This window comes from Eurypyga helias, unplaced genomic scaffold (genome assembly GCF_000690775.1).
Source record: "Eurypyga helias isolate BGI_N326 unplaced genomic scaffold, ASM69077v1 scaffold2462, whole genome shotgun sequence".
NCBI classification, from domain to species: Eukaryota; Metazoa; Chordata; class Aves; order Eurypygiformes; family Eurypygidae; genus Eurypyga; species Eurypyga helias.
The window spans coordinates 17,708-31,357 of record NW_010237674.1 but is presented as its reverse complement, the minus strand read 5'-3'; the positions used below and the strand labels follow the sequence as shown (position 1 = coordinate 31,357).

The following is a 13,650-nucleotide window of genomic DNA, read 5'->3' as shown; positions in this document are numbered from 1 at the left end:
CATGGAGGATTTTTTAAAAAAATCAAATTATCCAAATAAAAACTTGAAGTTTTAAAATTTTGATCCTGAATCTCATCCATCATCAGCTTGGGTAAGAATCAGACACCAAACTTACAGTGGAAAGAAGATTATACGACTTGTAAAGGTATTGGAAAAACAGATGACTTCAGGTTAAATGAGTAAATTTTCTAGATGTGTAATTAAAAAGTTCTAGACAGATGTACAGAACAAAATGTATTACAAAGTATTACATTTATTCTTCCCTTTGTAATTAAATAAATAATTTTGCATTTATTGATAAAACTGCCAGGAAGAACTCCCATACCTTCTCTATGAATGTAGAGACAAAAAAATCATCTTCAGAAGTAAATATACCGAACTTATATTAGGAAGGAAACTAAGTATTTGGAAGACTGACACTATATAAAAGAAAAAGCAGTTACCTTGAGTAATTAAAATGAAAAATATTACACTGAAAACAGTTCTGGAAAGAGTCATCTTCACAATAAGGTGAAAAGGCAAGCAGCAGAAAAAATTTGCTTTGGAAGTAAGCTTGGATGAGTAGCTGGGACTGCTGCCTCTTGTTATTTTAGACCTTGCTATATTAAATTACCAGTTGTGATGCTATGTATTACATTTTTTCATTTGTTTTTCTTTTACTTTAAATTGTTCATTCTTTGAGATAATTTTTCACATTAGGTTTATACAAAAGCTACAGCAGCAGAGCTCAGCCTTTGATGGACAGCTTACTAACAACATCATGCTAGAAGATAAAACTGCAGTCCAACGAATCATCTCAGCAGAAGTGTTCTGTCAACTGCCTCAACTCAAAAGGTGTATTATTACTCTATAGACGTTTTCCACAGGAAAAGGATAGCCTTCCCCTCTACCCTATTTGTCTAATGAGTTTAAAGTAACTGAAGGCTTTCCACAGAGCTCCTGGATTTTACAGACTTTTCATCCAAGAAAATTAATGCACTTAGAATCATAGAGTCATAGAATGGTTAGGGTTGGAAGGGACCTTAAAGACCATCTAGTTCCAACCCCCCTGTCATGGGCAGGGACACATTCCACTAGACCAGGTTGCTCAATGCCTCATCCAGCCTGGCCTTGAAGACAGCCAGGGATGGGGCATCCACAGCTTCTCTGGGCAGCCTGTTCCAGCGCCTCACCACCCTCTCTGTGAAGAACTTCTTCCTGATATCTAATCTAAACCTCCCCTCTTTCAATTTAAACCCGTTACCCCTTGTCCTGTCACTACAGGCTCTTGTAAAAAGTCCCCTCCCAGCTTCCTTGTAGGCCCCGTCAGGTACTGGAAGGCTGCAATAAGGTCTCCCCAGAGCCTCCTCTTCTCCAGGCTGAACAAGCCGAACTCTCTCAGCCTTTCATCACAGGAGAGGTGCTCCAGCCCTCTGAGCATCTTTGTGGCCTCCTCTGGACTCGCTCCAACTGGTCAATATCCTTCTGATGTTGAGGGTTCCACAGCTGGACGCAGTACTTGACAGATGGATGAGATAATAATTTCTATTATTATTAGAAAGAAACACACACCTTGCCCCTAGACTCCCTACGCACAAAGGCTGTTGAAGCCCAGCATGGGCTGCTCAGCATCTACCCAGGATTAAAGGAACTCCCATCCTAAGTCTGACCACTAAATCAATACAACCTGCAGTTTGGCATCTAACTATATGCTCTTTCACTTTAGCTACTAAATTTTAGGCTAGTGCCAACAAATCTGCCTAGTTACACAAATAAGAATATTCTTTACTTTTTTACAGTTAACAGTAAGCTTTCAGAAGGAAGGACTTAATTAATAGTTGTATTATAATATAAATATCTCCTCTCAGTGAAAGATGAAATTTACTAGCACTAAGCAAGAAAAAAAGGCTAAGGTAACAGGCTAAAGGCTAAAATAATCAGACTATAAAGGCATGGAGCCACTGGAAAAGTAATCTTGTTTGGTGTGCAGTGCAACTTACGAAACTCAGCTTCTTTCCTAAGAAGTAAGAGTCTGTATAGGTTCAATCTACACTAGAGTTATGCCCATGAAAACCATTTGGCTACACATATAGGCAGTAATTTTCATCTCTTCCTTTGCAGCTGCTTTTTTTTCCTAAAATAGATGGGGGGGTCCTAATTACTCTGTGAAATTCTATACCCCTCAAATTCAGCTGAAAATGGCCAACAGGACAGCAGCAATTGATGAAACCAGACAATTCATATACTTGAAATCACATTCAAAATTTAGTCTGCCTGCAAACTCAAAGTGCATTCACTTATTTCATTACAATTGCACAGATCAGTACTTTTTTACTAAACAAAACCAAACATTCCCAAACACTTGGAAATAAGAACACAAGCATGTAGCAGAGTTTTGATTCAACTTGACCAGAACTTAATATAAGGCCTGCAATAGCAGATTCACTAAGGTAGGTTTGTCTGGTTTTGGTTTTCAGGTTTTTTTTAATAAAACTTAAACAGAATGGAAAGACAAAGTATCAAAGATACTAACTTTCGCTTAAGAACTTGCTGATCATCTAGTAAAGACCAACATCACATTTTCACTAGCAAGTTGAGGAATAGACAGTTACTGCAAAACCACAGAACATACTGTACATTTGCACAGCAGTTACACACTGGTTTAAGGAGGTATTCGTAAAGGAAATTCTTAGAGATACAAGTAGCATATTAAATATGCCAATTAAATATGAATGCCGACAGCTCAAAGCTTTGCAAACACTTCTGAAAGTGGATCATCCTCCTATCTTTCACCTGCAAACGGTGAAGAATTATCAGCAATTCCTTGGCTGCTCAGTTCATTACAAATTCTTATTTATATTTCTGTAAACGATGGCTTTCAAAGGAGTCAAACTATTCTTTGATCACCTCAAGACAATAAATGTCACCAGTAATCTCGAAATATTGCCCATATGATCTCAACCAGATAAAATACCTAGCTAAATAAGAAAGTAGATTTAAAACAAACAAAAAACCAACTTAAAAACATCCAGTGTAGTCAAAACCATCCTGCTTTAAGTGAATGAAATGAATGGGAATTTAGTTTGTTCTACAAAAGTAGAACTGAGAACTGAGTACACTGTTCTCAAGTTCTACTGTATCTTGCAAAGATCAATTTTCCAAATGTAACAAAACACTAGGGAATTCAGTTAAATGCCGAAAGACCACAGAAACATCAATTTCTTTACAATGATTTAGCAGGCAGAATTGACAGCTCCATGTTTTATCTTCAAGGGAAGCGTAGGCCAATAAGTAAGTAAGAAAGTAGTAAATGAATGTCAGGAATGATTTTATAACACAAGCTTTGAAAGTAACAGCCAATACATTCGAACTAGTAGACTCAAGTGTAAACAAAAGAAAATCTCAAGACAGCATATGGATAGTAAAAATTATGTATTACATTTGAAAGATTTTACAATTACATGTGTTTATAAATGCTGAGTTGCAAATACTATTTACAAATGAAAATTAACATTTAAAGAAGGAATAGCTGCTTATGTGCAATTTCATTTAAAAACATTTCTGGCATCTAACAAAGATCCAAAACAAAACTTGAGAAATACAGTATTTCAGCTGTTATGTCTGATACAGTTAAGTTTTCAAAATTATATTAAAAAAATTTCTTTCCATAGACTGATATATGTTGAGTCAGCTAAAAAGCCATGAGAGGCACTTTCCTCTGGATGTCACCAGAAGTAAAAACCAAAACCCTGAAAACTCAAAACTTACGTCACTTGCATGGTGCACAGAAACAATTTAAGTAGGTTTTTTGGTGTATTTAGGATTAGTACTTACGACAATGACACAAAAAATGTTTTCCCTCCCCCAGACTGTTTGAGCACCCTTTTCAGATCACTTAGGTCAGAAATTGCAAACATCAACTGGTAATCAAGCTAATAAATACAATCAAAAACAAATACTACCCTCCATACACTCAGCAGTTTCAGGATACTGTGAAATTATCTGACTCTGGATGTTTCAAAAAAAGAAACAAATATTTAACTTGATGAAGAACATTGGGGGTCACCTTTCAGGTGCTATCATTCAAAAGAAGAGTAAGAATTACGGAGATGGTATCAAAACCAGAAGAAAATGGCCGAAGTGAAATCATTAACACCAACCGAGCATTCTGTCCTCTGCTATGAGAATGATACAGGCCACTTAGCGTTGGAAACATTCCAAACCAGAATTTGAAAAGTGGAATAAATTCTTAGCTCTCTCTAAAACCTTATGCCTTTGGATGTAAGGTTTTGCACAAGACCTAGTTTTTATGGGTTTGCTTTCATCCTGTTGCTACCCAAAAAAGGCAACAGTTTTTAGATTTTTTTGAACTTTTATCTTAGTATTCAGTGTCATTAGATCACTAAAAGGTACATGCATCAGCACAGTTTTCTTTATTTTTATCATGCAAACTAAAATTTGGGAATCAAAGTTTAAAGCTGAAATTTAAGAGAAGCTACTAACAACTACAAGATATGGGGAAATTTGACAAGTTACAAAGAAATTTAAGAGAAGCTGAAGTTTAAGAGAAGGTATGAACAACACCACCATCAAAGGCCACCTCCACCATCAATTCCACCATCTTTAATCTTTCCTGGAAAGAAAAAGGATTCCTGCACACCTGTGTTTGGTAAACAGTCACACAATAAAATTCAGACCATCTTTTAACTTGGCCATGAACTTCCCCATAAGAATTAAAAGAAAAAAAAATTACAGTATTGAAAAACTGGCCAAATTTTGTTCACTAAGTGATATATAACATAACACCAGTCCACAAAAAGAAAGTAGTAAAAAAAGCCTGTAAACCCCACTTGCACTCTTTACTGTTCATGCTGTCATCCACGGAGCATGAACGCAATTGTGGCAGTTAGAAGTTACAACTTGGAGCATTTCAGGCATCCTCAACACACCCCTTTGACACAGGAATGCAAAATCTTCCTCACAGAGGTGTTGTCAATAAATGCATTTAACACATTTTTTTTAAACAATTTTTAAACTAATTGTTTTTGAACAGAACAAAAAAGGAAATATTAAAAATTTCAGGGAAAGAATTCATGATGAAGAAAGTCAGATTTATCAGGAGACACAATGCCTTGCACGAAAGCTGAGAATGCATTTTAGTGTGGCAATGACAAACACCTAAGCCCTGTTCTCCTGCCACTTCCCACAATGAATGAATGAATTTGATAAATAATAGAGTTTTGAGGTGAGGTAGAGTACAAAATGATGATTAAGGCAGTCCTAAACCATTTGTTTCTATTATTGGTACAATAAACCTGGACAAAGAATGTCTAGCACTAACAGATTGACAGGATTTGCAGATTATGCCCAGTAAACAGCACTACATAAAGGTAGAGAAAAGTTATGCAGGATTGACATAATGTTTTACATTTTCTAGAAAACATTAGTAAAAGGTGCTATAAAATGGAGAGGATTCAACACAAACACTGAGTCTTTAATCACAGGTCACAAAAGGCAACAATGAAGAAATCTTTTATATGCCTATACAAAAGAAAAGAAAACGGTAAGAAGATATGCAAAAAATCTCTTTATAACAATGTCATCGTCTCTCTGCGGCAAGCAAAGACCACCACAAAAGAAGGGTAATATTAAATTAACTTAGAAGTGACAGAAATTATACCGCACATTCACACTTTACAAATAATACAAAAAACTGCCAAAAATCCTACAGTTTTTGATCTCCTATGTATTCAGTCTTGCCCAATGTTTTCAAATACGTGGAGCACTAACAGCAGCAAAATTCACTATTAATGAAGCAGCCTGATCCTTTGGGTTTGATGCATGCAGAATACTGTACTGCAAGTGTTCCTGCAAACAAAAGAAAGTTCAGAGCCCTAAAATTACACAAAAGGAAGAATAATTATCTAGGGAACTTCTCCAAAGCTTGTGCAAGTCCAGTTTTTCTGGATCAATAGGAATTCTCATTCCCTGTGTCCGTCCAAAGAAGTGCAATAACTGATGGCCATAAAATTAATTCCAGCCAGTTATTCACCATGAAAACACTTGCTACTGATTGTGCTGTATGTAAAATGATTTAACAGCAGGATGGAAAAGATCTCTGCCATGTGAACTCCGCTTTGAGCACAGAAGCTTATAACCATACAATTAATGCCTAATGAAAACCTACTTTTCATCTACCGTGAGAGTTGTCCTAAAGATAATAAAAGTTCTATATCCACACTTGCAGATATAGTTACATGGTGGTGGAGTAGCTGAAAATCTGTACCACCAGAAGACTGATCAAGAAGATTATGTCATCAAACTTTGATGAAAATCTTGATGACAACTAATAAACATGTAGTTAGTGTGCATCTTAGAAATAATTCACAGTACATGTAATGTTGGAAAGAAAAAATGTTTGAAACATTTGCAACAGTGGTGTATTATTTTTAATTTGTAAAAAGTTAATTTGACAAATTAACATGTAAAGCTTAAAAGGGTTATGAAGATACAATTGAAATTCATCACTGCCAGACGGGAAGCAATCATCACTGAAGATGATGTACTGTATAGTGCACTGTTCTAGCTTATCACCTAGGGAATGCTATGGCATCTAAACAAACTACAGACTTGGAAGTTTTCTTTTAGGCCACATGATTTTGTATGGCAGCGTATTACCCACTCCATCTTTTCTCTTCTGACCTCAGTAAAAAAATAATGTAGGTTAAACAAGATCACACAAAAAAGGCAAATTTTTACAGTGATACTGCAGGAGGTAAAGATAGTATTTGGAAGCAATATGCAGCAGAAAAATCATAATACAAAATATTTTTCTATGTAGGTGAGTAAATAACTATTAATCAGCCTAAGTTAGATGGAACTTTTCCAAAAATCAGGCCTAATGTAAGCCACTGTATCTAACTGCAACAATCCTTACTGTCCCTTACGTTCCCAAAGCAATTAGAAAGAGAGATAAAACTATCGGAAGTCCATAAAGAAAGAATAAACTCAACAGTGGTAACTGATTAAAACATTTTCTCACATACATATCAGTAATCTACACAATGCAATTGACGTAAATTTTATACCTTTCTGAATGAGGAAGTGAATCAAACATTCTCATCCTCCAGAAGCATAAAACCACCATCACAGAATTGCAGTGCATCTAACAAGAACTATGACAATTTGTCCAAACCTTCATCTACTACACCAATTACCAAAGCATGGGGTTAACACGTTATTTAACAACAAACCAACCCTTAAAATACAAAAATTATGAACACAAATACATTTGAAGAACATATTTTCTCTTCAGGTAAAGCATTTCTTTGAATCTCACCAGAAAGCAAAAAAAAAAAACACATTAGTCCCACCAAGGTTTGCAGTATCACTAAACGTTCACCTGTTGAAGTATATCCTAGCATCAGGGTATACTTCAGACTCAGGGTTTGGATTTCTTCATCTATTTTCCTTCTATGTCTGTTCTCAATGCAGACAACTACTGAAAATCAGAAAGGATTCTTAAATAAGAACATCCTAAAAACACCTAAAATTCAGACAACTATGTTTAAAGACAAATAACGTACAATAAAATGTATTCAGTCATTGCCAGTGACAAGGGGTCTTAGTTATCTCCAATGTATTCCTACAAAATGCTGGAGCTGGGCGGCTCTTTTTAATTGATAAAGTAACCAGGAGTTTCTGTTTTTCAAAAGCAGTGATCCATCTGTAATGGATACAAATGCTAGCAAAGGCTTCATAGGAAGCACAGCTTCAGGACAGAAACATTTTCTTTTACAACATAAGCTTGCAGTTCGGTGCACGTAAAAATTGGCACAAAAGTGACATTCTGACACTGCTTCCTAAGGGACACAGTACACTGCCTTGGGAACGCAAGAACTGCCATAGAAGACTGGAGGAATACAAGGAGTTCTCTGCAAGCAGAAACAGGACATCCTCAGTAGGAGGATGAAGGGAAGGGAAGAAGAATTGTGCTTGATCAAGAAAAGGACAGGAAACAAAACGGCATGGTTTAACGCTAACATCCATGCAAACAATTGCAGCAAGACTAACTAGAGAAAACAAGGGTGAAATCTAGACTTCATACAGCAATACTGGTACCCTGATCAATGGATTGAAACCCAAAAAAGCTAACATTTAAAATCCAGAGATAAGCACACAGAAAAACAATCAATCCCCCCAAACACCAGACTTTAATATACATTATGGAAAACACCTTGGCTTGATGAATCTACTTTTAAACTACTACTCAACACAATGACAAAAAGGAAAAAATTAATCTGTTTGAACTGAAATAAAGTTGCTCTATGTAACAGGGAGATCTATTTCTGAAAATCAGTTTCCATAGTTACCATAAGCTGCATTTCAAAGGTTTAATGTTGACTTAAAGCACTTTCTTCTAAATCTTTCATATATGAAGTCTTTTCAACAGACTTGAAATACATGAACTTCTAACCTAACCTCTAAAGTGACTTTATAATAAAATTACTTTTTCTTACATATTTAAAATAACCACAGTTTTTAAGAGTTTGTGTTCATCTCAGTTTTCATCCCTATATTGCCAAAACACAGGGAAGACTTCTTTTTTTTTTAAAACACAAAACCCCTCACTCCCTGAAAATAATTTTTATGTTAGAGCATAGACTCCTGAACCCCTACTTGGTTCTTTCAGCAGCTGGTATCACAGTAAAAGCCCCAAACACTAAAGAGGAAGACAGGACACGAGTTCTAAACATATATAACAAATCACACTCACATTAAGTTAACTGGCTGTTCGTTCTTCATGTATCTACACTGGCAAGTGTCCTTCTAGTAATGAGCTAGCTGTTAATTTCTTACCTAAATAAATAGAGTGGTAATAATCAACCAGAAATTACCTGCATTTTTCCTGTTTTGTCTAGATCTGACCAAATGTAATCAGCTTATAATTACGTTAAGTAGTTTGCTTAGCATTCTATTTATAAAACTGATTAGATGCTCCTAAGCAGAACAGGCAAGAGTTTAACACTTTATTTTGATGTTGAAAGCAGAGGTTAGGAGAGGGGGAAAGGGAGCAAGGACTGCAGAGAGAACAAGCAAAACTCAGCAATCATCAGAAACCATATGTTTGGGGGTACAAATCTGTTGCTTTATGCACATTTTAACTTTGTGCATTCTTTGGTTAAGTATCACATGTTTAGAACTTGGAAATCATTACTATTAAATATTTAATTACTTAAATAGGTCCAAACAAGGGATATATTCAGCCATACTGACTACTGTTGACTCTTCCTGGGGAGAGAGAAAATGGTGTTGCCCTGGCTTGGGAGAGAGAAAATCCAGGTTGCAGGAAAATGATAAGATCACTGCTGAGGCCCTGGCCTGTGGTTAAGCTCACTGAACAGGATGTGAAAAACTAAAGGACATCACATGACAAATTGCTAGATGTGACAGATAACACAGTAAGATACTACCAAAAGCTACAGATAGCCCCATTAGGAACAGCTGTATTTCACACATGGTTAAAGAGGAGATGGTTAGGTGAGAGACAGCCAAACTTCACAGAAAACTGATGGGGGGACTTTTAAGGTATTGGGAACCTTTGGGGAGGCAGAACTTGCAACACCAGCAGTACTTCAGTAACCATATCTGTAACACCACAGAAGGCCAAGATTCCCTAGATAATGGTATCAGAAATACCAAATCTGAGTACAGATGTAGCAAACCAGGACCAGTAGGAAAAAGGTAATTAGGGATGGGTTGTTTATTTGGGAGGAGGCTGGGATTTTAAAGTCACCACTCCCTAACACGGGTCTGTCAGAGACTGTCTTTGAAAAACTGCTTCAATTTAAGTCCTAATTTCCTCATTTATTATGGATTTAATATGGCTTTTCTTATCTCTTTCAGACAGATTATATTTGGCACTGCCAGTCACAAAACCAAGAAAGTCAACAGTTTAAGTTACTTAAGCTCTTAAGATTTATCTCTTGCTACTTTATCTTTTAGGTAAACATGAAGCTCAAGAGTTGGAGATTCTGACTTTTCACATACACTGCTACTATCAAAGTTGGACTTTGATTTCAAGTGGTAATGCCCTGTCTTTGCAAGTAAGAGAACAGCAGGAGATTAATATTTATTATGGAGAGCGATAGGGACTCATACTACAGGATAAGATAGAACTGACAAGAAGATAGAGGAAAATACCGTTCCTAACTTTACAGGTACAATACATGGAAAGAAAATAAATTCAAAAAACAGGGCAAGTCATTAAAAGAAACAAAAAATTGTCAGTGCTTATTAACAATGGCCCATTTGTTTGTAGAGAATAATAAGTAGGACTTCACCCCAACAACAATGTAGTGATAATTTTCCCAACACACACAATCTTAGTTCATCACCAAGACTTACAACAACATTCAATGAATCTATTACAAATTTGCAACTTCCTGTCACAGATTACTGTTTCTTTAAAAGAAGAAAATTAAAGGGATTCTGTTTTATACAGGGGAAAACAACCGTAATCACAAAAGGCTTATATTTTATGTTAAGATACATTTACAGCAATTGTTTTATTTACCTTTTTGTTTTCTTGTAGTTTTCCAGCTGTAATGTCTGTATACATTTGTATCTTTCCAACTCACACTGTTCACATAGTTCCTCAAGACACAATAGGTGATTCTCCATTTCTTCAAAGTTTGCCTGTAGCTGAGCTGTAGGAAATACTTATATGAATATCAAATTGTATCAAATGGACAGACAACTCACCTGAACAGAAACAGGAATTCATAAAGGTATGTAATTAACATGATAATAATTACACATATATAAATGGCTCAGAAAGAGAAACAAATTTCAGTCTGTACCACATAGTAATGAGTGGCAGCAGAGCCAAATTAAGGGACCTCTCTCTGAAGTTCCCTTTGCAGTAAGATGTTGAACCACTATATTTGCACCAGCATATTGATCTCACAGGCTTGTGGTCTATACTTTGGGGAAAAAAAGACATCTAGAACCCATAATTTAATTTTGCTTCTTGGGCACACTGTCACTTCACCCTTTCCTGCCTCGTACCAATCTGAGGAACAAATCTGTGCTGACAAGACCAGTACTAATCTTGAATTATTCAAATGAAGCAAAAGTAAAGCATACTTGGAGAATTTTAATTCTTATGTGACCTTGTAATAATATAAAAGAACAGACTTAAGTAGTTTACTCTGAAGACAGACCCTTTACTAATAGAGAAATCTCTAAATTTATCTGTTTTATATACCCATGCACTTAAAAACATGCAAAACCTCTTAATCTCCTCTTTAGCCATTAATTGCTCAGTCTCAAATGAAAAGAGATCATGTCTATGAAAAGCTCTGAGAAATCTGATCTTATCTCATAGCTCACACTGTTTTGAGCAGAAATTTGGACCAGAGAACTCCTGAGATTCCTTCTGATCTGAATTATCCCATGTGAATCTTATATCAAAGGATCACTCTGCCTGCAGGTGAATAATGCTGAACTCCATGTCCCTCCTCAAGATCCCAGTGGAAAAACTATTTTCCCAAACTCTAACCAGCTAGTCACTTTGGGATGGAGCTGTGTGAATATAGGACTATTATTCACCCTTTTGCCAGGGCTTCTCCTATATCAGAGAGAAGGTAAATTGCAGGAGGAAGGATAAATCAAATTTTTATAAACAGAATAGCAACCAAAGAATAAAAGGGTGTTTGCAGACCAGAGACAGATACACTAAACTGTTGCAGTGTATGAACTTGATTGTTGATGCAAACTACACAAATGATGGAATGAAATTTTCAGAAAACCTAAAGCAGCCCTTAGTTTTGGCAAATGGCTGTGTTTTACCTTTGCCTGTAACAGACAGAACCAATCTTTATAAAGCAAGAGAATAACTATTAAGTTCAAGGTAGAAAAAAGTGATTTAAAGTAAATCAGTATATATATATGAATATATCTATGAATATATTTATATGCGGATAACTTGGGTAGAAACAAAAAAAGGAAAAAAAAAAAAAAAAGGAGGGCAATTGCCAATTAGTGTGGAAGCAAGTTTCGAGCCAGGTTTCCAATGCACACTGGAAACAATGTTTTCAGTTCCATGGACTGTGATGTGGAATATGAATTGTTTATCACATACTCCCTCTCAGAAAATCCAGATGTATTCAAAGGGCAATATCATGACTACAATTACAACCAGTGGTTCTTTTTTACTTAAGAAATGGACTTTTCTGAATGCATTAAAATCCAAATGTGTGTATTATGATAACTTGCTTTTCAGAATGATTGCTCACTTATTAATTTCCAAAATTCAGCAGGGCTCAAGATAATTTAGTAAGGTACCTATCAACCACTGTTTTTTCCACTTAAAGAAACCACCACCTGCTCTGCTGCACTTGCTATTGAAATAATATTAACAGAAAACAACAAAGAACAGGAAAATAAAGAGGATGAAGAAAAGTGAGTTCTAGAGGGTAACTGATTCCTAGCACTAGCGTTTGAGCAGCCTCTAGCGGGAATTGCAGAAAACACTGCTCCTGAAGAACAGGAATGAACACTTTTCCAGGAGACAACAATCATGCTTTATTCCAACAGAGGTTTCAGAATTTTTTTTTTCTGAAGTGAAAGGAAGCTTAGTTGCTTTTCACAAAAAAAGTTGCAGACTAGCTCCATAGCCATAGCAGCAGCTATGGTTGCGAACTAATGCCTCTCCTACCCAAATAAGAATGTATGCACTGTGCATCAAAAGAAAGTTCCAAACAAACCTACATACTAAATCAATTTGAAACTTAATAATAAATAACGCTTTGATCAGCTCTTACCTATATCCACAGGTAAATAAGCTCATACTTTAAAAAATATATCTAGCAATAAATGAAATCTAGAAATTCTTCACTTCCAAGTTTACAGTTCACAGCAGCACTTAGAATGAATCTGCCCCAGAAAGCTGGTTATTATTCTAAAGAACAGGATTTTCACACCCATCTAACTCAGACTCCAGAAAAAAAATATTTATTAAAGACTAGGAAACAGTGGCTTTTATCTCCTCAAATATATACCCAGCCTTATTTTCTTCCCAGTCTCACCAGCCTGAATATTTTCACGCTACATTAGATCTGACACCTATGTTTATGACCAGCTTTTCTGAAACCATTATCAAGTTGATGCTTAACACTTGATGTTTAAAAAAAAGGGAAATCTGGATTTGGATCAAGGTTTGTGTTCACTGATTTGCTGAAATCATAACAGATATTCGAGCAAAATGCCCCTGCTCAAACATGAAGCATATTTCATATTAAGAAAAGTATGTCAGATATTGGCAAGCAGGTAATTTCTACAACATCTCAACTAAAAATTGGCTTAAGTGATGATTCAAATTCTGGACTCTGAAAGGACAATAACTGTCCTTTCACTTTTACATGAGAATATTTTTTTCTCCAAATTTTTCAACGGCAGCTACAAGATGTGCCATAATACAATAAAATTATCAAATGAAAACACAGACTTTTTACTTGAAGTGAGGAATGACTGATAATTGAGTACCTAAGTTAAAGGACTTTATTTATAAAAGTGCTAATGAAAATGTTTCTTGTCTTCAGCAAAAGCTGAAGAATCTGTACATGACACACCAATTTTAAGTAGGTCATTAAAAAGGCTCCTTTTCAT

At 35.7% G+C, this 13,650-nt stretch overlaps 1 protein-coding gene across 3 annotated transcripts in view; it reads right to left on the bottom strand.

The window, feature by feature from the left end:
- DTNBP1 (dystrobrevin binding protein 1) overlaps window positions 1-13,650 on the bottom strand; it is a 67,201-nt gene that overhangs the window by 39,199 nt on the left and 14,352 nt on the right. For all 3 annotated transcript variants that reach the window (XM_010147526.1, XM_010147527.1, XM_010147528.1), the window contains one exon: window positions 10,556-10,688. In XM_010147526.1, coding sequence (XP_010145828.1) covers window positions 10,556-10,688 — 133 coding nt within the window. The remainder of the gene's footprint in view (window positions 1-10,555; window positions 10,689-13,650) is intronic.